The sequence below is a fragment of the Mauremys reevesii genome, linkage group 1, assembly GCF_016161935.1.
Source record: "Mauremys reevesii isolate NIE-2019 linkage group 1, ASM1616193v1, whole genome shotgun sequence".
In the NCBI taxonomy this organism is placed as follows: domain Eukaryota; kingdom Metazoa; phylum Chordata; order Testudines; family Geoemydidae; genus Mauremys; species Mauremys reevesii.
The window spans coordinates 294,322,330-294,349,340 of record NC_052623.1 but is presented as its reverse complement, the minus strand read 5'-3'; the positions used below and the strand labels follow the sequence as shown (position 1 = coordinate 294,349,340).

At 40.4% G+C, this 27,011-nt stretch overlaps 1 protein-coding gene across 5 annotated transcripts in view; it reads right to left on the bottom strand.

Moving 5' to 3' along the window:
- Positions 1–26,988, bottom strand: part of ZFC3H1 (zinc finger C3H1-type containing) — a 58,853-nt gene extending 31,865 nt beyond the window's left edge. Inside the window, exons 1-12 of one of the 5 annotated variants that reach the window (XM_039499992.1) lie at positions 26,271–26,988; positions 18,566–18,985; positions 13,898–13,924; positions 12,461–12,525; positions 11,984–12,182; positions 11,511–11,737; positions 8,419–8,542; positions 6,537–6,634; positions 5,346–5,549; positions 4,336–4,500; positions 885–1,022; positions 260–378 (exon numbers count right to left, since the gene is read on the bottom strand). In XM_039499992.1, the coding sequence (XP_039355926.1) occupies positions 260–378; positions 885–1,022; positions 4,336–4,500; positions 5,346–5,549; positions 6,537–6,634; positions 8,419–8,542; positions 11,511–11,737; positions 11,984–12,182; positions 12,461–12,525; positions 13,898–13,924; positions 18,566–18,985; positions 26,271–26,835 (2,351 nt within the window). In that variant the 5' untranslated portion in view covers positions 26,836–26,988. The remainder of the gene's footprint in view (positions 1–259; positions 379–884; positions 1,023–4,335; positions 4,501–5,345; positions 5,550–6,536; positions 6,635–8,418; positions 8,543–11,510; positions 11,738–11,983; positions 12,183–12,460; positions 12,526–13,897; positions 13,925–18,565; positions 18,986–26,270) is intronic. The other 4 variants (XM_039500008.1, XM_039499999.1, XM_039500017.1 and 1 more) reach the window with 4 other exon arrangements.
- Between the last annotated feature and the right edge of the window lie 23 nt (positions 26,989–27,011).

Below are 27,011 nucleotides of genomic sequence, written 5' to 3'. Positions count from 1 at the left end.
ATGGCTATATTTCAAGTAAGAGGTAGATTTTTGTAGTTGGAATTGTTTTCAAGCATTTCACATACTGCATAATCTTACTAAATAGAATCTAAAGAAAGCCAATTTATTTTTCCAATCTAAGGAAGCACTTCACATTAATTCTACTGATCTTTAATTTAAGATCTTTTTGTCAAAATTAAAAGGACTGGTTACTGATAGGGCTGAAAAGCAAAATATAGGTTCTTCAAAGCTGTGCTGTTACACTGAAACTCCAACGCACCTGGCAATTTCTTCTTTTAAGAGTCGATATTCAATCTTCTTATCTTCTGGTAAGGCCTCTGGGGTTCTCATAGGATCATTTTCTTTTTCTGATTTTGGAGGTGCTTTGGGTTTTGAGGCCTGTTATATAAAGAGAGCTTAATCAAAATATGCCAATATTACACCTCCCCAAACACCAAATTAAATGCAAATGTTTGCAGAAGCCATATTATATTTAAGAGGCAATTACATTTTTTCTTTACGTTTAAAGCTTTAAGATGTGGTCATTAACAGATTACACAGTGAGTAAAAGCTTTTTAAAGCCAAATATAGTCAATTAGCAGCCCCCTTTCTTACCTGCCACAACCTGGAGTTCTATGTTTGGGTTTTATTTTTCAATCAAGCATTTTAGTACACCTTCAAGTTTTATCCTGAGGTTATTTTTAACTAAAACAAAAGGGAGTTTACATCATTCTTGCAACACAACGAACAATTACAAGCCCAGGCACAGTACCATAGAAACGCACTCAATATTCTTCTGTTTTTGACACAGCCGTGTATCTCTAGACCCTTGCTTGAAGGTTTGCTGTGAATTCTGAGGTTAAAAAGTGCTAAAATTAAGCTTTATAGATAGATATATCATTTACCTCTGCAGTTCTTCTTGCTTCTTTGATCATGGATTCTAGTCCTCCAAATACACTATTAGTCGAATTAGATGGCTCTCCATCAGATTCGCTATCATCTGAATCGTTCAGTGTCACCACTACTGACTTATGTTTGGGAAGCTGCAGAGACAAAGTATTTATTTTTATACCTACTAGCAAAAGAAGTAAAAACAGATGCATTATAGCATAGGCTTTATGTGAACACTTTTAACCCTGCTCCAGTTATATTCTGGATTGGTTCTAGTACGGTGTACACACACACACACACACACGTAATGGGAGCCCTTCTAGTGAGAGCCCCTTCCAAGTGCCTGAGTATTTAAAAGATTCATTCTCACAACAGTTATGTGAAGTGGAAAGTATCTTAATTTTACAGATTGAGAATAGAGGCAAAGAAAACAGCAAGCTACAAAGGAAGTCTGTGCTGGCACTATGCAGTGATCTTTCTAGTCCCAGTCCCACATACTCAGACAAGGTACTCAAGACTGAGTGGATCAAATAATTATAGACTTTCGCATGTACAGTTATAGGCAACTTCACTCTCCAGTGGATTCTCTCCCTTCCTCCTAACACAGGCATGATTAAATGTCAGTCAACACTAGACAGCTACAGAGCAATGTTTACCCTCTACCTCAGGGCAGTGTCCCTTCAATATTTTACAAATCCCAAAGAAGCAGCCTGTGTTACTTCACTTTCCTACATATACCACTTCTGCAATAACACGAATTTGAGCAGCTGAGCAAAAGACGGTTTGTCACTTTCACTCTACTATTCTTCTCAATGCAAGTGGAAACATGCATAGGGAGGAGTGTAATCTTATGTAGCTTTCCAGGGCTGCAGGAGGGTGGAACAAATTAGCAGTTTGTCTTCTCCCTTCACCACCACTCCCAGCAGTAATGTTAGAATCATGTACACATTGTTCCAGCACATGGTGCAGCATTGCCAACCGCAAGCGTTCAAAAACCATGAGTCAGGCACACAAAAAAAATCATGATTTAGATTATTATTTTTAAATTCAATGTTTAGTTCCTTCTGTGTTTTGAACCTTCAGGGAACACAGTGTACACATTTTCAAACTTTTCTCTACAACCATGAGGGCTAGAAGCTTACTTTTTAAAAAGAAAACAGTCTCATGATTTCAGGAACTCAAAGAATAATAAAAAAAAAAAATCCTGAATATCACAAGCCAAAATTAAAACACAAACACCACACAAATTGGCCCTAACAGAGTGACGAGAATTGACAGTTATTGTGGGTAGAGGGGAGAGAAGCAGCTATGCAAGTGATCTGCTGCAGGTATCTACAGCTGTGTCTACACTACAGAGCATCTATCCCATATACAGTACATCTACACTACTGGGAGATGCCATGCAGGCACAGCCTCCTATTGTAGCCATAGCTTATGCCAACAGAAGGAGTTTTTCTGCTGATTTAGGACCACCACCTCTCTGAATGACATTATCTATTCTTCGTCATCATAGCTCCAGCTACACTGGGGGTTTTGTCAGCATAGTTATGTATTTTTTTCCCCCCACGCTCTGATTGACATAGCTATGCCAGTGTAAGTTTTAAGAGTAGATGAGGCCTTAATCTGGCCACACCTCCTTTAATACACACAGGAAAATATTCCTGTTCTAGACATTAAGCTACCGCATTCACAATAAGTAATGGCTTTTAACAAGCTTGAAAATTGAGTGACTTTTCTATCACTATGCTGATTCAAAACTCAAAAACACTTGATTAGAATGGCTATGCAAAATGAAAAGTTGTTAAAAATGAGCAAGGCTAATCATATACAAACATATCATCCATCATTTTTTAATTAATGTAAAAAACAACTAAGCTAATAATCATTAACTAGAGTATACAGAAAAACTTATCAGGACTTGCTCAACCCTTTAAAAACTGCCCATTATCACAGCTGATAAAAGTAATCTTGCAATTAAAAAGGCTAAATATTGCAATTCATCTCCAATTAACTAGTACAATTTTTCTTTGTGTTTCTGTACCATAACAGTTGAATTAAATCTGATCCAGGAGAAATTCAAGACAATAGGACAAAGAACTCCTTCAAAATCCTCTAATAGTTGATAAAGTGATTCAGACGAGATTTAAATAAAAAATTACCAAAAGCACAGTTTACAGAACACATGCAACTGCCAACTGATTAACACAAGTATAATGTGCCACAAAGGCCAGGAGTCCTTTGTATCTCAAATTACTCTTGTATTGTTTGAAATTAGATTAGAAGTAGCCAGCTGACACCGAGGGTTAAGGAGATGGAAAGAACGTTTGCCAAGAAGAAGGGGGAAAATATGATCTTGTCCCCTCTAAAGATATCAGAAAGAGTGCGATATCATAAGATTTTTTTAAGTAAATACAGCTAACAATGAGAGTGATGCACACGCGAGGTTACATCAGAAGACTGAGAAGCTCTGATAAATTCTGACCAAAATGACATTAGTGTAGTCAGCCCCCTTCTATCTTTCGACCATACTGTCCTCTCTTCTCCTTACAAAACAATATAGAGGCAGTGAAACACTTCAACGGTGCTTCAGAGAGATGGACACCACAAATCAGATGCTGACTTGATCTGAACCCACGTCTCAGAGCCATTAAAACAGGATTAAAAAAACAACACCATATATCTAGCATGGAGTCTGATAATCAAATACCAGATAAGTCAACTGTCAGAATAGAACTACCTCAACCACTTAGTGCTAATCATCTTATACCTCATTAATTCCCCTCCATCTTAAAAATGCTGGTTTCACTGTTTTGTTTTTTAAAATTTTCTACCTCCAAGCATCTTCTACCTGTAAAATCTCCCCTCATCTTCAACTTCGTGTAAGATAATACCAAACCAAATAACTGGACTGTATTTAAAACAGTCTGTCTCACAGACTCAGTGAACTGTGACCATGCCTCAAATGCTCATACAGTGCTTTGAATCTATAAGACGCTGAATGCTAAAAGTGGGAAAGGGTAATAATCTTCAGTGTCTGAAATTCCTAGTGAAAGGTAACCTAAGGCAATTTAAACAATGTTTAAATGACAGCTAAACCATTTTGCACTAGACTGCTAAAAATGTATGAAATTACATTTGCTGCTTGCTTCATGCATCTTATCTTCTCAAGATTCTCTTCCCCTCCCCCACCCCAACCTAAAATGGGAAAAACTTTAGCTCATTTTAAAAGGTTATTTAAGATGGGCCACTGCATCTTCTCCCAGCTCAGAGAAGCCATAAATTCTTAGATGTACAAGAGAATTAAATATTTCATTGCAAGGAAGGGAAAGAGAATGGTCCAACATGCCACAGGTTCCTAATCACCGCTCTAACACAAAGAAGATTCTTTACTTCTAACTTACCATATGAGTTAAGACTAGTTCATAAGATGGTCTTATTAAAAGAAAACTGAAGTTATTTCCTTACTGTGATTACTGCTCGTGGAGGTCGTGGTACTCTAACAAACTTTGTGTTCTGTACCCGAGGCTGGGATACAGTATTAATACTGACTGCTGATAGATTGCTTCTTGGCACAGGCTGGGAATTATTTGGAACTGGAGGTGAAGGCGGACCACTATTACTTGATGTTTCCTACATAAGGAAATAAAAAGGGGGGAAGAGGGGGAAAACAGGAGGGGCGGGGGGGAAAACAGTATACTATATCAAAAGTGTTTCAAAAGGTGTACAGCTGTATGTGAAAAACAACTGAAAAATATTTGCATGTTAGTGCCTATGCCATCTCTCTAAACTTTTATAACAGAGATGCTATGCCACCAGAACATATTTCAATTTTCTGATCAAAGTTATATACCTATCGCCACTTGTGTAGTTACAGTGATGCCAAAAAGTATATTAGGCAAGAATGGTCCTGCTCTCGTTTACAGGTGATCTGCAAAGTTTGTGGCCTCTTTTATGATGTCATATAGGTAGTTTAATTTAATTTTCATTACAAAACACGGGGAGGGGTGGGGATAAGTTCTGTTTGTTTTTTACCTCAGAAATACTAGAAATGTCAAGTCCTGTCCATTTCATATTTGCTGGAGGACTAAAGTGAAGCAAGAGCTCTCTCAGCCTTCAAATGACAGGGTAGGTAGTGTTTGAATCTTTAACAAAAAGAAATTCCTTCCAATAGTTTGTTAAATAGGTATTAAGCAAATAAACAGTTTAACAGTGAATAAAATCCCTTTCAACTATTCAAACTTTAGTCCCTTGAAATGTTATAACCCCACCGGTCCTCCAGCAAAAACAGGTTGGACAAGACCTGTAATTTGTAATGTAAACCAAGCAGATTTTATTTAAAACTCATTCAGGATTGTTTTATATAGCCATAAAGCAGCAAAAAAAACCTGTCCTATAGTTTCTACTCTTTGGAGGTCACCTTTAAGTTAGCTCAAAATTGCCATCTAGAGGCTATATTCACAAAACTACAGGACTACCTCTGATTTGAAAGCTCGTTTGTTAGCTAGAGACTTGAGTAGCTCTTCTCGTAGCAGCATTTCTTCTTCTTCTTCCTCATCTGCAAATGGAGGTTTAGGTGGCTGTTCGGGTTCCTCAGGTGGAAGAGGTGGGAGAGGTGGAGGAGGCTCCAGAGAAACACAAGAAATGTCCTCCACATAAAGTTGGCTCAACGGCTGCACGGTCTGAGATGCATTACAAAAAGAAAAACAGAATTTGAAAACTAAATAGAATTAACTAAACTTTTCATTGCTAAATTATTCCAAAGACACAAAGGACATGAACTAAACTGATTAAGTCATGGTTTGATATTACAATTCAAATAGCAGTGATTTAGACAGGGACATCAAAGGCTGGAGTTAAATCACTCCTATTTACAAAAAAGGAGGTAGTTAATGACAAGAATAAGTGCTAAAACAGTGGCCTTTTTAGGGTTTGTCCCTTCAGCTTTATTACAATGCCCTTTAAGGTTAAGAATTCAGAGTTTTTAATCCCAAGAAGGAGCACCAACTAGGCACAAAAGAAGGATATGAAAGCTCCAAGTGTTCAGTGGGAAGAGGGAAGACAGAATAGCAGGCTGCTGGCAAATTCCTGGGTGAGAAGGCAACCAGAGTCTAATTGAGACTGGCACTGGGTGGATAAGGGGCCTACAACACAGCGAAAATAGGTGTTAGCCCCTGGGTGGGGAATACTGAGGCTAGAGAGGACAGACATTTTGTATATAGGGCCGGGGGACCGGAGCCCAAGAGGGAAGTGGGGACTGGTTTGCCCTACCCTTCAGCTACACACTTGCAAGTGGTGATGCAAGAGGAGAAGGAACTGATTAGAACTCCAGCAGCAAAGAAAGTGGAAAGACAATTGAGCCCAAAAAAGACTGAAAGAATGGTCTGGTTTTGTTGATCTCTGGAAAGGGAGGTCTTCTGTATAGTCACCCCAACACAAGAGGGGGAACAATAGATCAGCATAAAGATACAGAGGTACAATGGTGCCACAGAAGGGCCTGGGAAGAACTACTTGATGCAAACTTCTTAGAAGTTATTAGGAAATTCTCACATATTTTAATGCAACATAAAATGTAGGGTCCAAGACAGTGTTTCTTTAAAAGGCACAGAACTAAAATATATATTAAAACTGAAAAATTTAAAAGAAATAAATGAATTAAAATTATTTACTGTAACCTGGGGTGGCAGAGGCAAGGAAATTGGTGGTGCTGGAGAAGGAAAATATTCCACCGGACACTCAAAGAAAGGAGGCTGCACTGGAGAAGAAGCTGCAATGAAGAGAGATACATTTAAATTCAAGAAATAAGAATGATAAGTTATTGTTGCTAGTTACCAAACATGACTCTAAGTCATGTTATGCTTTAATTAACCCACTAAAAATACTGAATCGCATTTGAAATCATGACCATAAAGCAAAGTGAGGAAATAGGCAAGATGCTAATTTATATCTCAACTTTGGTAGGTGAGACCAGATCAAAAGAGGAATATATACTCGAACAAAAGACACACAGAACTACTTAATTAAAAAAAAAAAAAAAAGGTAGGAACGGGGTATTAGAGTAATGTTGTCTTTGAATATTCAAAGACAAATTATAAAGTTAAGTGAAACCCATCTTTGCTGTTCAGTTTGATTTCAACTCACAAATGCATGCTTTCTGAAACTACATGCCCCAGGACAGAGATTCCAACTGATCTGGCAACCAGCAGTACGGAGATGCAACATGCATGAAGGCTTCAGCACCAGATAGGGAAGAAACTCAAGGAATATTGAATACTGGGACATGTAGATCCAGAGCCTCAGAGGCCCCACCCTTCCATATGAAGAAGTCACATAATTTGCATGCCTGGAAACAATATGTTCTATGGTCCTTCTGAAAACTAGGCAGCAAAATAATTAAGAGGCAGCTAGTGAGAAAGTTTGGGAACAAAGGCCAGAGGGCAAGGAAGTTTGCTGAGAAAGGAAAAAAAAAAAAAGAAAAAAAAAAAGATATAGAAAATAAAAGAATAAAATCAGAAGATGAAGAACAATGGAATAAAAGGAATAAACACAGCTAGGAAAGAATAAAGGTTATTGAAATATTGGTAATGTTTCTAAATGTGACTATATTTTCTGAAATATAGTTTCATTTAATTTGTGAGAAAATTAGGTGTAGGACGGGCTTCTAGAAACAGTCAACAGTCTTTTTCACATCAAGCTTTGGGGAGTCCCATTTCTACATGATTCCATATGAATTTATAAACAAGTTTGATGTTTCTAATCATATTTCGCTAAGTGTAAGCACTTTTGAGGATCCCTAGGGAATACAAAGCTATATAAAAAAGAATCAGATTTAAAACAGGACAGAATTAGTTCCTCTTAAATGACATGGTTCTTAAACCCACAGGGCATTATTACAAAGGCTGTGATTTAGTCAGGGAATCCGTGACTTCCAAAAGACCTCAATGACTTCAGCCAGCGCCAGCTGGGAGCTGCAGGGTCGCCTGCCGCCCGTGGAAGCAGGGAGCTGCGGGGTACTCTGGACGCCCCAGGCAGAAGGAGCCCCCCCACAGCTTCCAGTCCCCATGAATGGCATGCAGACACACACACACCCGCAGCTCCTGACTGCCCCGGGTGGTGGTGGAGAAATCTTGGCTGCTCTGGGGCCGGGGAGGAGGGACGATAACGACACGACAATCCCTGCAGCTCTGAGCCATCAGAGGAGGGGGACCCTGGAGTTCCGAGCCCCCACGGGTGATGGAGGCTCCTGGAGCTCTCAGCCCACCAGCAGATGCCCAGGCTCCCCATTTTGTTATGGAGATTTTTAGTAAAAGTCAGGAACAGGTCACGGATTTCCATTAAATTTTTCATTATTGCCTGTGACCTGTGACTTTTACTAAAAATATCTGTGACAAAAAACACCTTAGCCTCAATTATTACCCATTCAACTTCAGTCCACAAAACGAAGACAGAGATTGTCCGTTTCATATTTCTTATATCACTAAAAAGTAATATTCCAACCATTTTTCATCATTATACTTTTCAACCATTTCAGAAATTGAAAGTTAATCTTACCTGGTGAGTTAGTTTCACTGTCTGTATCCATGGCAACTTCATCATAGTTGTCATATTGATAAATCCCTCCTCCGCTCTCAGTAGATTGCTTATCTAAAGACCGTCTCAAGTCTGTATCTGAAGACTAAGCATACAAAAAAAGTCGTTTAATTTAGCATGTCTTACAGCATTTGCATTTTTTAAAAGTTGTTTTAACACTGCCACCACCTGTCCCCTCACTCATTTTTCCATCAAGTTCTACCCAGCAAAGAAAGGAGGCAAAAAGGGGGGGCGGGGTCAACTGTGGCTTAAGAAGTCAAACTACACCTTTCTTCTCCATGTAGAGAAGAGACTGAGATCAGCTAGAGGTTTTGAATGCTGTTTTCTCTGAATATAACAGCAGTTTCTACAAGAGATTACACAAGCAAACACATCCAATTATCAAACCCAAAATAAACTTATAACAGACAATCAAGCTCCTGACAATTAGCCAGCGTTAAAAGTTTGGGCACGCTTGAATAAAGCGTTTCTGAAAGAAATGGTGTTATAATTAATTTCTATTTCAGAACTCTATTGCTCCTGCCAATACATCACAGTAATTACTAAAGTTTCTGCTGAAAAGCAGAATAGCCAAGTAATGACTAAGAAAACTAAATACATAGTTATTATGGAAGAGCACTCAGCAACTTTATTGTAAAAGGTTGAACAAAGCTTTCAACCTTCACAGAGCTCTAAAAAAAATACACGTGCATACTGAATTTGTCTTGAAAATTGCTAAGCTGCAGAGCCAGAGTTAGTTGTGTAACTTCTGGGTCATTCAGCCAAAGGGTTCCAGAGACAGAACTCCCACAAAAAAAGAACTGTGACAGGCACATGAGAGAAAGTGATTTGCATATGCACGAGACTGGTACACCCGATGCCTCATTTGACCAACTATGCAGAGGAGCTCAGCCTACATCAATCACTTGCTTGCTTACAGGAACAGACTATCTTGAACCTGAGCACACACTCTCCTTTTTCTCCCCACAAAAACTGAGTTCAAGTGCTGCTTTTGGTAGATTTCTGAGATAAATTTCAGACTACTTTCTGCTTGTGCCCAAGGGCTTGTTTTTGGACGTTCTGCTTCAAGTGCTAGCAGCATTAAGGAGGAACAGCAGAGACTGGTCTGGTCATAGGTCTGCTTAAATAGAGCTCTGTGTTTAAAAGCCCACTTTTCAAAGTACTCTAAAATCCATGTACATAAAGGAGGTTGTCATGAACAGTGGTATACCACAACATGGGGTACTTTGTGGTACCAATTTGGAATCATTTGCTCAAGAGGTTCCTCAGACACAGCCCTATGAGTGGCATGAAGGAGCAAGGAGGAAAGCAAAGCTAGTAGCTGAGCAGCAGTGCGATGTATTTAGGAAGTCCATCCATGGCCCCCATCAGAGGTGCCCCTCAGTCATGCCCCCTCTTTACCATCATTTCCTCAAACAAGGGAAATTCAGTGCCAAAACCTTTATTAACTAAAGTTGTCTAGCACTGCCTTGTGCCTCACAGAACATGGAGGGAAGAGCTAAACTTGAATTTCTGAAAACAAGGAAATGCAGAGTTAAGGTTGTTTCCCATCCCCCTCCCTCCAAATCTTATCTCTGCCCCCATGAGCAATATGCTAACCTGTCCCAGTTAAAGATCATATAACTATATCCTTCCTGAGCACATACAGGACAGCAGGGGAGAAATGAACAAGGATAGCATATGGGGAGCTCCCAAGCCTTATCTTGACTAGGATAAAGGCTGAGGTTAGAATGGGCTTAGCCAAACACTAACTATCTCAGCCTGACTTACTATTCTTGACCACTTTGCCTATTCCAGGCAAGCCCCTAAAGACTTGACAGATGTTGATAGCTGTTTATCCTTGTCTTAAGGATTCCCTGTGGGACATCACCTTTGGTTACTCCAAAATGAGCCACATAGTGCAGCCTGTTGGCACACCTCAGTGTTAGAACTCCTAGAACAACAGTGCAGGACAGAAGGCAGAGAGGATGCATGATGTGTGAATGCCAATGCAGATATGGAGTGCTGGTGAGCACTAAGAATATGCAAAAGTGTGTTAAAATGGGCTGAAATACTACTATCCCTCTATATTCTTGACAGACTTAGTGGACTGTCGGACAACGGTAGCCATTCTAGTGGCCCTCAAACTCTAAAGTTCTTTCTAGAACTCTTTCAAACATTGTTACATTATAAAACCAGGAATGGCCTTCGCGACTATCTAACAGGACCTTCTGTGTAACAAGCTCAAAACACAGAGATCCCTCATTCCTCTAGTTGCCGCTGCACCTCTCAGAAAACTGGCAGCTAGCTGCAACTATTACTTGGGGCACTGCAGCTACACCTAAATGAGAGGAATGAGGCTAAAGAATTGGTTTGGAGACATGGCCAGACAAATTTTGTTAGTGACAGGGTCAAGTTTGATTTGGTGCCAATGCCTATTGCCAGCTCCAGGATGACAGAATTAAGGTTGGGTGCAAAATATAACTATTTCCTGATTTTCAAATTTAAGTTTAGTGATACTCCACATTCTAGAAAAGCAAAACTAAGCAATCCTAACTCTAAATTAATGATGCTTTTTGCCAGTGAACAGACTTTGTTTCTTGATAGGCAATATATATTGTTGGTTCACTTCTGCAGTATAACATGATTTGTCTTAAAATGAGCACTTTTGGGGAGTGCTACCGCACTGAACTTAATTTCCAGAACCACTGCAAAACCTAGTAAAAAGCAGTATTCTGGCTTTACACCTCCTAGAACAGGACTGACTACTAATTGGTTTATACTTCTTTACAGAGTGTTTAACATCTTTCATGCATTTTACGCTCACAACACTCTTATGAGAACAACAATTACTGATTACTAATTTTCAGGTGGATAAATCTATGTAGAGAGATTGAGACATGACCAAAAACAGAAGAAGAGGAAAAACAGTCAGATCTGGGATTAAAACACAAACTTCTGGCTCCAAATTGTATGTTGTAACCACTAAACTATTCTGTTTCTCTGAGAGTTTGAAAAAGAAAGTATGCATCAATCAAGGATCTCAAATATAACACCTGAATACAAATCACTACCTTGCTTCTTGATCTCCTCTTTCCCCCAACAAGCTTCATGAACCGGTTGTACTGCTCTTCTTGATTTGAAAGGTCCCGGATTTTTCGGATTTCCTCTTCTCTTTTTCTTCTCTCCTCCTCCTCCTCCTGTTTCCTCTGCTCTTCTTCTTTTTGACGTCTTTCTTGTTCCTTTTGCTGCTGCATTTTTTTCCATGCCTTTGTTTGCTGTTTCCTCAAAGCTTGCTTAGCTTTAAATAAAAATATATACAGGTAACTGCACCTCATTTCTTTAAAAATCTCCATACATATCCAACACAAGTCCCCAAAAGGTTACATTTTGCAGAAACCCTAAAAGTTTTGAGAATGAAAGGTATTAGTGAGTGCAATATGGTAGTGAAGATTTGGTATTAGTGTAAGCCTTACAAAGCAGATTACATTTTAGATTTCAGATGGACGACTACTGCTAATCATTTTAATAATGTTAAGCATATTACCTGCAGTGCTGGTTTTCTTGGTTGAATGTGGTTTTGTACTGGCTTTGACTTTTTGCTGAACAGTTTTAGTCTTTGTTAGTTTTTCCTTGCTTTCCTTCATCACCTGCTGTTCTTTCTGCTGCCATTTCTTACTGGCAGACTGAAGTGCAAGAAGTCTAAGCTGCAATTCAGACATCTCTTCCTCCTCATCCAGTAGCTTCTTTGAGGATGGGAGAAAAAGAGGGGAGAGCATAATTGAAAAGTCATTAAATTTGTCATTAGTTAAGTTCACAGAAGTCATTTTTCACACAAAAAGACTTGAATGCGCAATTAGATTTCTATAGAGGCAAGCTTAAAATCCCACTCCAGATTTCATCATGGTCTTTGAGGATTTATGCTACCTATTCCTAAAATGTGGCTTGACTTTACAACAGAGAAGAAAAGAACCAGAAGATCATGCCACAAAATATAAAATGATTTCAGCCAGAACACTCTTACCTTTTCAGACGTAGCATCTGAAGTGCTAAGCTTTCGTACTAATGTTTGTTCTTTGTCTTCTACTCCTTTAAAACAAAATAGCCCATTTTTATAAACATGGCAAAGCTTCAGTTCACTTAACAGAACTACACTAAAACAATGTGCAGAACTTAACCCAAGTTAGTTTATTAATATCATTGAGGTGTTAATACATTAGTATATTAAAAATAAAATTGCTGCAGATATGTACTTTGATCTTGCTTTGAGAAGTAACACCCTGATAGTACAGACTGGATCTTCGTTCTTTTAATAGTTTTCCATCTAAGGTATTTTTCCCCTATGTTTTTCTTTCTGCTTCTATGGAACAGTCTTCCCTCTGTTTATCCCATAAAGAGGATGAAAGCGGTGTTTGCCAAAAGACAGGCTATGTCTACACTACCGCTGTAAGTCGACCTATGCTATGCAACTCCAGCTACGTGATTAACGTAGCTGGAGTCGACGTACTTTAAGTCAAGTTACCGCAGGTTCTACACTGCGGGGGTGACTGGGAGAAAATCTCCCATCAACTTACCTTACTGTTCTCATCGGGGGTAGAATACAGGGGTCAACTGGAGAGCAATCTGCAGTCGATTTGGCAAGTCTTTACTAGACCAGCTAAATTGACCGCCCGTGGATCAATCTCAGAGCGTCAATCCCTGCCGTAGTGTAGACCTGCCCACCGGCTCAGTACAGCACTGAGCACTCATCTCCACTGGAATTTAAGAAGCTCAGTACCTCCCAGTAGCTGCTCAGAACCTTGCAGGATTAAGCTGAAAACTCAAAGCTGGAGAAGAACACTGGTGCACCTTCTCCACCTCCAGCAAAACCAGTTTTAAGGTTATCACTGGCCTGGTATATAGTAAAACTCACCAGCTGAACTCTACCCTGCAGATATGCTTGACTGCCCACCAGTCACAGTGCCATCAAATGGGAGGGGAAAAACAACAACAGCGGATGGATCATTCTCCAAGATCAGTGGGTCTCGAACTTTTTTACTGGCAACCCCTTTCACATCATAAGCCTCTGAGTGTGACCAACTCTCCCCCCCCCAAATAAATATATTTAAAAGTGTGTTTAATTTAACACCATTATAAATGCTGGTGGCAAGTGGGGTTTGGGATGGAGGTTGACAGTTCACGACCCCCCCCATAATGACCTTGCAACCCCTGAGGGGTCCCGACCCCCAGTTTGAGAACCCCTGTCCAAGATGCTCTCTCTCCATATAAAAAACCCTCTTAGAGTGTGTCCCTGCCCACATGCCAAACTAGGAAAAGAGAAACTGACAACCCACTTTTCTCCCTGCTCCCAAAGTCCTAGCAGAAGACTCTTCCTAAATATCAAGAAAAGTAGATACAAGGCAAATGCAATCTCAAAACATAAAATAGAAATTTTAAAAGATACAAATGGTATATAGCTCACCCTGGAGATCTCCCTGCTTGCCGTGCGCTTCAAAAACAACAACAAAAAAAACCAAACATATGAGAACAAGGGGAAATGGGATGATGCCAGCAATGCTTTACCTTCATTTTCTTCTTAAATATTTCAAAAGCTTGTTACACAAGCCAGACCAACAGACCATAAAAGTGTTAAATAAAAGCACATGGAAGACATTGTAAAAGCATCTGAAACCATTTTAAAGATTTAAAAAATTAACTGAACAAGCTTCTCTTGTCGTGGGGGGTGAGAGCACAAAAGGATTGCAGTACTGATTCCTGGGTTAAAACTTTATGCTAAGTGAAGCTTGGTATGCAAAGAAAGCTAACAGCATAGCTGAGTTATAAACTTTTACATTAAAATGCTAATAAGCCCTGAAGCATAAAGGCAACAGTAGACACCACTAAAATATAGCTGATGCAGATTGAGAAATTTATTGGATTTATTAATAGCACTTCCATCCTTTTCACCTTCAAACTATAGCCTAGTTAGCCACAGAACATGTACAAGTATTTTTCCTAATACCACATGCCTCAACACTGAACTTTAGAGTTTCTCTCCATGCCCCTTCAATCCATGAATTCAAGGTGAGAAAAGGTGCAACTAGTGCTAGTTGTGGCGATAGGAGTTTCTACAATGTGGAACACATGCTCCCTAAGGCTATGTCTACACTACTGCGGTAAGTCAACCTATGCTATGCAACTCCAGCTATGTGAATAACGTAGCTGGAGACAATGTACCTTAGGTCGAGTTAACGCAGGGTCTACACTGCGGGGGGGGTCGACGGGAGAAAATCTCCCGTCAACTTACCTTACTCTTCTTGTCAGGGGTAGAATACAGGGGTCAACCGGAGAGCGATCTGCAGTCAATTTGGCAAGTCTTTACTAGACCCACTAAATCAACTGCCGGTGGATCGATCTCAGAGCGTCGATCCCCGCTGTAGTGCAGACCTGCTTTTCCCCAGAGATGGACCAAGACTAACGCATACCACACAGCTAACAGTCATATGGTAAAAATATATGGTGAACAGAATAGGGCTACAAACAGCACCTTAGGGTATTCCACAGAGAGGAAGATATAGAGCCTTCACCTGAGTAAAAGGAGGACAGTTAAAATTAGCATTAAAACTTTGTTTTAGAATTAAGGCCTGATTTACACAAGGAAATTAGGTCGGTATAATTACATTATTCGGAGTATGAAAAATCCACAGTGCAGTTAAACCAACCCAACCCCCTCATGTTGATAGAGAATTCTCCAGTCAACCTAGGCCTGCTCTACACTAGGTGGGGGGTCGAACTAGTGCGACTTCAGCTACGCGAATAGCGTAGCTGAAGTCGAACTACCTTAGTTTGAACTTCTTACCTGTCCAGACGCCGCGGGATCGAAGCTCGCGGCTCCCCTGTCGACTCCGCCACCGCCTTTTGCGGTGGTGGAGTTCCAGAGTCGACGGGAGCGCGTTCGGAGTTCGAACTATCGCGTCTAGATTAGACGCGATAGTTCCAACTCCGAGAAGTCGAACACTACCCGTCGACCCGGCCGTAAGTAAGGACGTACCCCTAGTTACTAGCTCTTGGTGATACAGATTACCTACACTGACAGAAGCCCTCCCATCGGCATAGGTATTGTCTACACTGAAGGCTGAAGCTGTGCCCCAGTGGTGTTTTAAGTGTAGACGAGCCCTAAAATAGCTCTTCAGCTATAATGCACCCATAAGGGCCTTAGATTAGCATTTGATATAAATACCCTGTGATACAGGACGTTTTCTTATAATCCCCTATACACTGCATGCAGCCCTGAATAGTATACACTCATTTATCTTACAAATACCTACCTCACTTGAGATCAATTTACAGTTGTTGAAATCACTTGGGATGCTCTTGCTATCAGATCCTGGGATAAAACTAAGATTAGTGACAGGGCTCTTAGCTGAACGCTCTGCTTTTACAATGTGTTCCCTTGAGTGTCCACCAGAATCCAAGTTCTGATAAGTCTCATGGCGTGGTGCAAAGCCCATTTATTCTGTTTTGTTTCTGGTTAATTACTATGCATTGTGATTATTAATTTGGATTGTGTATTATCATTTGACCTTCAAAGGCATACTGGAGATACTTGTGGTACTGGTCATGCAAGTATAATTTAACAGTGGCTTATGTAAACTGTCTGCTTTTAATATTTTTTATGTAATGGGGTTAGCTTCTACCATGTTAGGTACTAGACACGAATTAAAAATAAATTGTGCATCCAAGGATTACAGCATTCATTTTACCACTAGCATGTCCAATAGCAAAAAAAGGCTGAGAGGGGATATGATTGTTCTCCATAAATACACCAGATGGGTAAACATGAGGGAGGAAGAAGAGCTATTTAAGCTCAAGGACAAGTTGGCACAAGAACAAATGGGTATAAACTGGCCAGGAATAAATTTAAGCTGAAAGTTAGAACACTTCTAACCATCAGAAGAGAAAGATTCTGGAACAACCTTACAATAGGAATAGTGGGGACAAGCAACCTACTTAGTTTTAAGCTGGAGCTTGGTAAGTTTATGAACGAATGATATATGGAGTTGTCTGTTACCGCAGAGGACTGGACTCAAAGCAGGAGATCCCTTCCAGCCCTATGTCCTGCAATACAGAGTTAATTCATCTTGTGTTTAAGTTCTTATTTTTATGAATTTGGAGGTTGGGGGTGGTGTTTGTTTTTAAATAGCTCCTTTTTATTCCCCCGACTCACAGGTGTGTCAGTTTTATTCCTTTCTCTACTTATTCACTCGTCCTATATTATACTGGTTCTTGCTCTATCATGAAGATACGACTGCTCCTGTAAGCCTGGTATTAAAGTCACATCCACACATTTATCATTTTACCTTGATTACTGTAATAATCTTTTGGGCTTCCGTACCTTTCATCTTCCCCTGTCCAGATTATCTAAAGTACTACAGGTAAAACCATTTTCCTTAACCACTTATTCTCTCATTCCCTTCCTTTACTGGCTTCGTATCTCCTGTTGTATCATGCTCAAGCTAATCATCTTAACTCTAAATGCCTTTGTCTTACATTTCTCATGCTCTGATGCTTTGTATCTTCTCAGATTCATGCTTTCTTCTGTGCTGTGTCTACAGTTTAGAACATCCTCCCACTTCTGTTCATCATGCTTCTATCTGGCCCTCTTTCAAACCCACTTCTTATACAAATCTTCCCTACCTCTTTCCCCTAATGATTTCTCCACTTCTTTTCCTTACCTGAACTCTTACCGTGTGTTTTGTTTTATATTACAACTTAAGTTCTTCCGGGCAGGAACAAGTAACATTTATTACACTACAAGAAACACTTAAAGAGATAAAACCTATCACCCTAGAGTATATATGATTGTCACTAAATTTCAATCCTCCCCTTTCAGCTTCAAGAGATTTCAGAGTAGCAGCCATCTTAGTCTGTATCCACAAAAAGAACAGGAGTACTTGTGGCACTTTAGAGACTAACAAATTTATCTGAGCATAAGCTTTCGTGTGCTACAGCCCACTTCATAGGATGCATAGATTACTTCATCGGATGCATAGACTGGAACATACAGCAAGAAGATATCTTTGCATCCTATGAAGTGGGCTGTAGCCCATGAAAGCTTATGCTCAAATAAATTTGTTAACTTTAACAGAGACAGTTTTGCCATTGCTCATTCTAGTCTCACAAGAAGGAAGCCAATAAGGAAAAGAGAAGGAAAATATAAGAGATGATTAAATGAAAGCCCAAGATTCCAATTATGAGCATGATGCCTCAGGCTGTCAATCTAGCATTATTAAAAAAAAAAAAAAAAAAAACCCTCAAGAAAACGAACTACATTTCAAAAGCAGTAAATTGGCTCTTCGCACTAGTTATTCCACCTATTCTTTTACACTGTTGACAGCAATGCTTCCAGTGAAATTTAAGGCTGCCACAGCTCTCGTTTTCAAAGGGCTTTTTTTTGTTTTTGTTTTTTTAAATAAAGATAGCACATGTTACAACAGTAATAATTTTGAGCTTGTCAAAATTAAATTACCATTTTTCAGTTAAAAAGACCAGCACTAAATAGCATAAATTTAATCACTCAGAGCCTTTTATTTAGGTTGCCACAGTCAGGAGCCACCAAGTATGACATCCATGTTTGGCCTTCAGGTGATGTTACCATAGTAATAAAACTATTTTTTTTAAAGTGTTTCCTTAGGCTATTAAAACTGAAATTGTTTGGATTTTAATAACAATTTATTGTAATATGTGCTATTTGTTTCCTTTCTATAGTTAGTTAATGTGGATAGGGGAAGAAGGCTGATTAGACAACTAGTGATTCATCAATTTCACTTTCTGAGTCTCAAGCACTAATATAGTGTTGAAAACCCAAATATAACAGAAGGGAAATATTCTAATGTTGTTCTCCTGCCCTACTCTCTCTACAAACAAAATATTTATAATTTATTTTATATTTTGGATCAATCTTTTCATTAAATGTTGAAGATGTTATACTTCAAGACAAGTTCCAAATTTAAAATAAGTTACTTGATGCAAAACCACTCTCTTTTAACAATATCAAGTTTCAAAGAGGCACAACTTTCCCAAATATCTAATAGAATCACAAAGATGCTTGCTTTAACAGGTTAATGCGGACAGGAATGTTCGATATTACCTTGACTGGATTCTGTGAGTTCAGATTTTTGTGACAGCTGTTTTGTTCCATCTTTAGTTTTTTTCAATCTGTTCCTCTCAGCTGGTGTAGACAGTTTTTGCCTGAGAGGTTTCAGTTCAAATGCCTGAAAGGCTATAACCTGATTTTTCTCCTCAGGAGACACTTCTTTTATAGCTTCTTTTGTAATACTGACATTTTCTACAGCTATTTGGTCCTCAGCGTTTGCTGTTTTAGCATCATCTTGGTGCACAGTTTCTTCTCTGTTATTCAGAGCCAGTTTTTCATCTTTATTAATATATTCAAGCTCAAGCTGAATCTGCTTGTATTTCAGAAGAAGATCCTCAAAGCTTTCTTCCACACAGTTTTCATTTTTAGATGAGTAGTTCTGTTTTCTAGATGGGGATCTTCCAAAAGTTTTGGCTGATTTATTTATTAAGAAAATCAAATTGAATCCATTTCTGCCCTTAATATGAAGATACAATCAATGATGATTAAGCAACAATATGTAACAAATTAAAATGTATTCTCCCACTAGAGTAATTTTGTATTATAACTTCATATTGAACTCTCCTCCCCATTTTCAGAAACAGAACTAAATTTGTCAAACACATAACAATATGCATATTTTATACATTAGGCTTAAGAACGGAATATAAAGTTTACATACTGATCACACTTACGCACTGTCAAGTAGCATCTTCCTGCTCAATTTCATTAATTCACATTTCTTTTATAGGATACTTTAGAACTGTTCTCAAATGTAGAAAAATCCCACCTTTTGAGTTTCATTTTTTAAGACTTCTGTTTACTCTTACAGCTCAAGGAATTGCTCAGTAAGTCTCCTTCCTCTCCACCGACAGCTTCCAACTCACTGGAACTGCAATGGTGGAGGCTGATAGGGAGGAGCTCACCTGCTGGTTAGACTTGCTCAAAGCAAATTAGTGAGCGTCAGACTTCTCTGACAGAAGTATGACTCAGCCACTGACTCTCTCTATGTGGTCTTGAATAAGTTACTTAACTTCCTTCTGACTCAGTTTACCCACCCATAAAATGCTGAGACCAAGCCACAGCACAGTTAAAATCTGTAGCAACCGTGTCCCAACATCTGAGCTAAAGCCACGGATAATTACCACCAACAACTAAGAAAAGTGCACAAGGAGCCAAGGACTCCAGGAGCTATCATTAGAACAGTCAGGAATACACTAGTGTGCTTTGGAGCCACTGCTCAGGACCAAACCTTTTGGTTCACAAGGGGCTGTGCATGCATTCCCAATAGACACCGCTTTTCTTTAGGGTTATGGCTTGGCAACAGGGGCCTGACGCACAGCCCAGAGCAGATAATGGAAAGACTCCTGCTGACTTTCATGGATCAGGCCTTGAGTGCACATACACAATTCTACAAGAAGAATGCAGAATTATCTTATCTTATTAAAGACTGTATTTCCTGCCATAGTGACACATGGAAGATTTTTATAGTAATGATTATTAACATTAAGATTGTATATACTAAAAGTGCCTATTATGATTTGAAGAAGTCATGTAAATATATTTATTAAGAAATCAAAGTACTTGCCTTCTTTGAAAAGCTATTTGAAATCCGATATAGAGAACCAGATTATATTATTACTGCTACTAATAATCTAAACAGCCTTCTAATACACTGTTACACCAACGTGTATTATACAGACTGCTGAAGGCACTCAAGATATTCCTTGTGCTTTATTGTTTACATGAAACCAGGACCCAGAAATTACATCTCTTTGGACAGGTTATAGCCAAACTAAGCGCCTATCATTGTTTCTTATCCAAATAAACACGAGTTCTTCTAAATTTAAACCAACCTTTTTGGCACAGTTAAGCGTGAACCAAAGACAGCAGAAGACCCTCTGGCATTATGAGTTTAATAAAACGTCTATATTAGAACTTCTTTTACTCTAGTCTAAACTTTAGAATGCTAACATAGCTCTTTAATAACTCTTCTGTTGGACTCTGCATTAATTAGACTAAACACCTCAATTCTCCAAAAGTTATATTTATACAGCAAAAAAACTATTTTAACCTGATAATAAGTCAGCCTTGCTCCTTGTGCAACAGGTGAACATGATGATAATTTAAGATACTTTTCTACTAGGGCTGATGTGTACTAACAACAGAGCTAAAATTAAAGCACAATGAAATTTCTGTAATCTGTGAATTTAAACATGCTGTGTATTCAGATACAGAACCATAATTATCTACACAGCATTTCAAAGCAAAGCCACCCTCATGACCATGTGGGCACGAGTGACCTGAACATATCAGTGTGTTCATCTCTGAGAGAGGTTTGAATATCTTTAAAAAACATCCTCCAAAAACTGCTTAGATTATTCTAGCAAAATATTTACTATTACCATAACATGTCTAGCCTCAGCATAATGATCAACCAGGATGAACAGCGTACAAAACAAAACCAAAAAACTAAGATAGTATATTCAAAAGTGCCTATTATGATTTGTAGAAGCCCTGTAAATATATATATTAATAAGAAATCAAAACTACTTCAGAATTCTGTAATGGATAATCCCAAACCACCATAAGTGAGATATTTGCAAATTGATAAACACTGCAAAGGTAAAAAGTAAAAATGCCCCTTACACTGGTAATTGGGGGGGCATTAGCAGACAATCCTAAAGTTTGGTTTTTTTCTAAAGTATCTTTATGTATTTTTTTTTTAAAGTCTGCTTAATGTACTATTCTGTATCTATTGCTCTTCTCTCCTGTGGGATGGCCTAAAGGTGAGGAACACTAAGAGGATTAGAGAGCATGTTTTGTTGGTTTTTTTTTTGAAGAATAGGTAAAAAATGGTAGGGGAAATGCCCTAATGTGTCTCAAGAGTGGAAGTGGTGAGGAATTCTTAAAAATACAATTTAAAACATTTACACAAATATCATCTAGGACTAGGTTAAGGACAGGAAACACAGATACAAATACGTGGAGATAAAAAAAAAAAAAACAGGCTACAGCTGTTATCCTTCAAAACATTTTGCAAAACCTTCATTCAGAGCAGAAGAGCCAGGCAGGTTAAAGAAATCCTCAATTCAGCAACTAAAGACTGATGAAAAACAAACAACAGAAAGAGTTTGAAACTTATCTCCCCATTTAACCTACAGATTTGAAATTTCAGCCAAAAAAAAATGTACAAAATATAAGATCAATCATACTGGGTAGGACCAATGATCCATCTAGCCCAATATCCTGTTTTCTGTCAGTGACCAGAACCAGATGCTTCAGAAGGAATGAACAAAACGGGGCAATCTTGACTGATACACTCCATCATCCACTCCCAGCTTCTAGCAGTTGGAGATTTAGGGACACCGAGAGCATGGGATTCTGACCCTGACCACCTTGGCTAATACCCACTAATGGGCCTATCCTCCATGAACTTATCTGAGTTTTGAACCCAGTTAAACTTTTGGCCTTCACATCATCACATGGCAGTGAGTTCCACAGGTTGACAGTGTGCTAAGTTAAGTAGTCTATTTGTTTTAGACCTGCTGCCTGTTCATTTCATTGGGTAACCCCCAAGTCTGTGTGTTATGTGAAGGGGTAAATAACACTTTACTAGACCATTCATGATTTTTTAGCTGTCTACCATATTCCCCCTTAAGTAGTCTCTTTTCTAAAATGAACAGTCCCAGTCTTTTTAATATCTCGTTTGGTAGTTGTTCCATACTCCTAATCATTTTTGTTGCCCTTCTCTGCATCAGTTCCAATTTAACATATCTTTGTTGAGATGGGGTGACAGAACTGCACACAGTATTTGAGGTGTGGGTGTAGCATGGATTTATAAAGTGGCATTATATTTTCTATCCCTTTCCTAGCAGTTCCTAATATTGTTAGCTTTAATTACTGCTGTAAATTCAGGGGATGTTTTCAGAGAACTATCCACAGTGACTCCAACCTCTCTTTGAGTGGTAACAGCTAATTTAGACCCCATCATTTTGTATGTACAGTTGGGATTGTTTTTTCCAATGTACCTAATTTGCACTTATCAACATTGAATTTTATCTGACATTTTGTTGCCCAGTCACCCACTTTAGTAAGATCCCTCTGTAGCTCTGCTTTAGACAAACATCTTGAGTAATTTTGTATCATATGCAAACTTTGCCAACCCATTGTTTATCTCCTTTTCCTGATCATTTACGAATATGTTGAAAAGCACTGGTTCTAGCACAGATTTTTGGGGTACCCCATTGTTCACCTCTCTCCATGGTGAAGACTGGCCATTTATTCCTACCCTTTGTTTCTTTTCTTTTAACCAATTACTGATCCATGAGAGGATCTTCCTCTTATCCCATGACTGCTTATTGTGCTTAACAGCTTCTGGTGTGGGACCTTACCAAAGGCTTTCTGAAAGTCCAAATACACTGTATCCACATGCTTGCTGATATCCTCTAAGAATTCTAACGGATTTGGGGAGGCATGATTTCTCTTTACAAAAGCTGTGTTGACTTCCCCCAACATATTGTGTTTGTCTATGCGCCCGACAATTCTGTTCTTTACTATAGCTAGGCTTACCAGCCTGTAATTAGCAAGATCACCTCTGAAGCCTTTTTTTAAATCAGCATTACATTAGCTATTCTCCAGTCATCTGTGTGTACAGAGGCTGCTTTACATGATAGTTTACATACCAGTTAGTACTTGTGCAATTTCAAATTTGAGTTTCTTCAGCACTCTTGGGTGAATACCATTTGAGTCCTGGTGACTACTTATTCTTTATCAGTTTGTTCCAAAACCTCCTCTACTGATGCCTCAATCCGAGACAATTCCTCAGATTTGTCATCTAAAAAGAATGGCTCAGGTGTGGGGATCTTCCCCACATTCTCTACAGCCAAGACTGATGCAAAGACTTCATTCAGCTTCTCCGCAATGATTTGTCTTTGAGTGCTCCTCTAGCACCAGACTGGCCAGCAGCCCCAGTGACGGGTTGGCATGCTTCCTGCTTCAGGTACTTAAAAAAAAAAAAGTTGCTGTTAGTTTTTGTGTCATTAGCTAGTTGCTCTTATAATTCTTTCTTGGCCTAACCTTATTATACCTTTGCACTTGACAGAGTTCATGTTCCTTTCTATTTTCCTCACTGGGATCTGACTTCCACCTTTTAAAGAATGCCTTTTTTACTCTAATCACCTCTTTTACTCTGCTGTTTAGCTATGGGGGCTTTTGGGGGGGGGGGGATTCTCTTACTTTTCTTTATTGGCGGTATATATTTAGTTTGAGTTTCTATTACAATGTTTTTTAAATAGTCTCCATTTAGTCTACAGGCGTTTCACCCTTGAGACTATTCATTTTAAATTTCTGTTTAGCTAGCCTCCTCCTTTTTGTGTAGTTTCCCTTTTGAAGTTAAATGCTACTGTGGTGGGTTTCTTTAGCATTTTTACCCTTAAAAGGATGCTAAATTTAATTACATTAATATAATATATGGAGATATACCTATCTCATAGAACTGGAAGGGACCCTGAAAGCTCATTGAGTCAAGTTCAGCCTCCTGCCTTCACTAGCAGGACCAAGTACTGATTTTGCCACAGAACTCTAAGTGGCCCCTTCAAGAATTGAACTCACAACCCTGGGTTTAGCAGGCCAATGCTCAAACCACTGGAGCGATCCCTCCCCTCTACATTATGGTCATGATTAGTGAGTGGTCTGGCTATATTCACCTCTTGAACCAGATCCTGTGCTCCCCTTAGGACTAAATCAAGAATTGGTTAAAGATGTAAGGAATTGATAAAAAATACTGTGACTGAACATCAGTTACAACATTTACACGCTGAACTAAAAGTTAAAGCCAGAGAAAAATGGGAGGACTACTGAAGACAAAATTGAAGTACTTATCTGTAACAGGAATTTAGACTCCCACATGTATTCCCCTCTAAAGGTTAGGTGCAACTCAGATGGGGATTTCTTCCACACCCAACAATTAATCTCCATACTCTACACAAGAGTTCACAATCCAGACTACTGACATCACTGAGGCTCTTGAGACATTAAGAAATATTTCCTGGTGCTATTCAAAAAGGAGGGACTGCTGGAGCCATGTATGCAAAGTCCTGGTTCCATAAGTGGGGGATACCACTTCTCCCTGTCAGAGATCACACATATTAAAGACTTCTCAAAGGGCTACTTGCCACTGGAAATTCCAAAGAGGGCTCCAGAGCCCATATGTGTATATCTACCCTGAACCTTGGAGCAAACCTCCCAGACAGGTAGACTCACACTAGCATACTAAAAATAGCTGTGTGGACATTGTGGCATGGGCAGAGGCTCAGGCCTGGGTCTGAGCTCAGGTGGCTGGCCCAAGCCTATTCCAGGGCTGCAACATCCACACAACTATTTTTTGCATCTGTCCACTTGCAGTGTAGACAATCACATCATGCTCTTAGCAGGGAAGTGAAGGGTGCTGCTGAAGGCATATGTCCAGAAGTCCTCACTCCACTAATACCAACAGTAGTACAGGTAGCTGCACTATTTTAGAGTGTTGTAATATCAACTGTGGCAGGTGACAAAAGTTGGGGTAAGCGCAAAAAATGATTAAGCATTTCATTTTGAAATCCTATTTCTAGTTTAGAGCCTATAAATGATATTTCAAAAATCTCAGTTCATTAAGCAGCAGTGACATTAGCTCCTCCTGTGTAATGTTTACCAATAAATTCTGTCTAAAATCCAGTAAAGCAGGGCTAGGATCTTCTCAATTGTTATTTCTTTCAAAAAATAAAGTATCATTAGTTTCTTCATCATAAAGAGTGTAAAAGTTTCTGAAAGCACACCAATTCAATGCACCCATTCCTGACCCTCCACCGATGCGTGGTTTTCCCACTGTAGACCAGGACAAAGACCTAACTAACTTAAGGTGAGAGAACCTTCCTCACTGGTTTTACCACTTCACCTGCCATAGGAAGAACCATTAAGGTTTTGTCCAGACTGTCTGACCAACACTACTTAACATCTGATCATGCAACTGTATCCAACAGTCACAGCTTGTATGGCTTTGTATTCTAGAGCGAAAAGGACTCTGCTTCAAATGGCCATATCAGACAAAACTGGGCTTGATATATGCGCTATGCATACATCTCCCAGTGAAAGTAGAATTAAAGCAAAGCACAGCAACAACCAAGATTCGAAGAAGTCACAAGTCTGCACTACAGTTGACAATGCTAAAAGCAGACTGGGAGATGTACTGAACTCATCACTGCCCAAGAGGCAAAATTAGCAACTTTAGAATTTTACTGCTCAGATAATTAGTCTAAGTATTTAGGTTAAGGCTCCCTTCCCTGGGGCTTTGCAGGTCTCCTGTCAGCCTGGGGAGGACAAGGATGCATGGAACCTAGCCCACTGAGTTTTGCATCAGCTTTCAGGCTTTGCGTCTGACACAGCCGATCAGGATCAGTGACCCAGCTTCACACCAACCCCTCTTCATGCACCCTGGGGAATGCGACCCTGAGGCACAACCCCAAGATATGGATGGGAGCGTGCTCAGGGTGTTATGCCGCTCGAGGCGCTTATGAGAGGCCTTGTAGATAGGGCCTGAGTGATGAGCCATTCCCCTTCCCCACAGCCGGGTCCCAGCCACACATCGCTGTCGGGAAACAAGGGACACGGCCAGGCCCGTCCCGAGCAGTGGGAAGAGGCCCCTTCTCCTCCCACCACCACTTGCTGTCCCGCACAAGGATACACTTCCGAGGGGAGGGCTCCCTCCAGCCCTGGCTGCAGCTGAATCCGGGTCCTCCCCCGCCCCCCGGCGGCCTTCCGGGGGGGTTGCTTCCCCGATCTCCCCCACCCCGGCTCCTGCCCCAGCGGCCCCCGCCGCGGAAAGGCCTGCCTCGGAAGCGGAACCGATCCAGCGCGTTGTGGCTGCGCTCCCAGAACGAGAGCCTGGGGCCAGAGTCGGAGTGGGAGCCCGGAGGCATCCGCGACGAAGGCAGCGGCGGCGGCGGGTGAGAGCGGAACGACTCCTTGGGCCGGTAGCCGCCGTGGCCGTGCAGGTGGCCGAGCTCCGGGGGCGGTTGGTGCCGCGAGCGGGGGAAGCGGCGCGAGGAGGAGAGGGAGGCGCCGCCGCGGAGGCTGGGAGGCGGCCTGCGCCTCGAGTAGGGCCTGGTGCTGATGAGGCCGCTGGCGGGCTCGGAGCCGTTATTGTCATCGTCGCTGATCTCGCCGTCCTCCAGCTCCCCCTCCTCCTTCGGGGACAGACCGCTAGGCTCCAGCGGCGCCGCCTCGGCAGGGGCTGTGGCCGCCGCCATGGGCCCGATCCAGGCGCTCCGGAGAAGCAGGGAGCGGCTCGTAGCGGTACAGGCGCTTTCGATTCCAGAGTAGCCCAGCCCCAAAACTTCCCCACCACGTCTGTCTTCAGGATCCCCCCGCCAGCTGTAGTCTCGCGAGAACTAATAACCCCCTTTTGGAGGGGAGGGAAGCCATT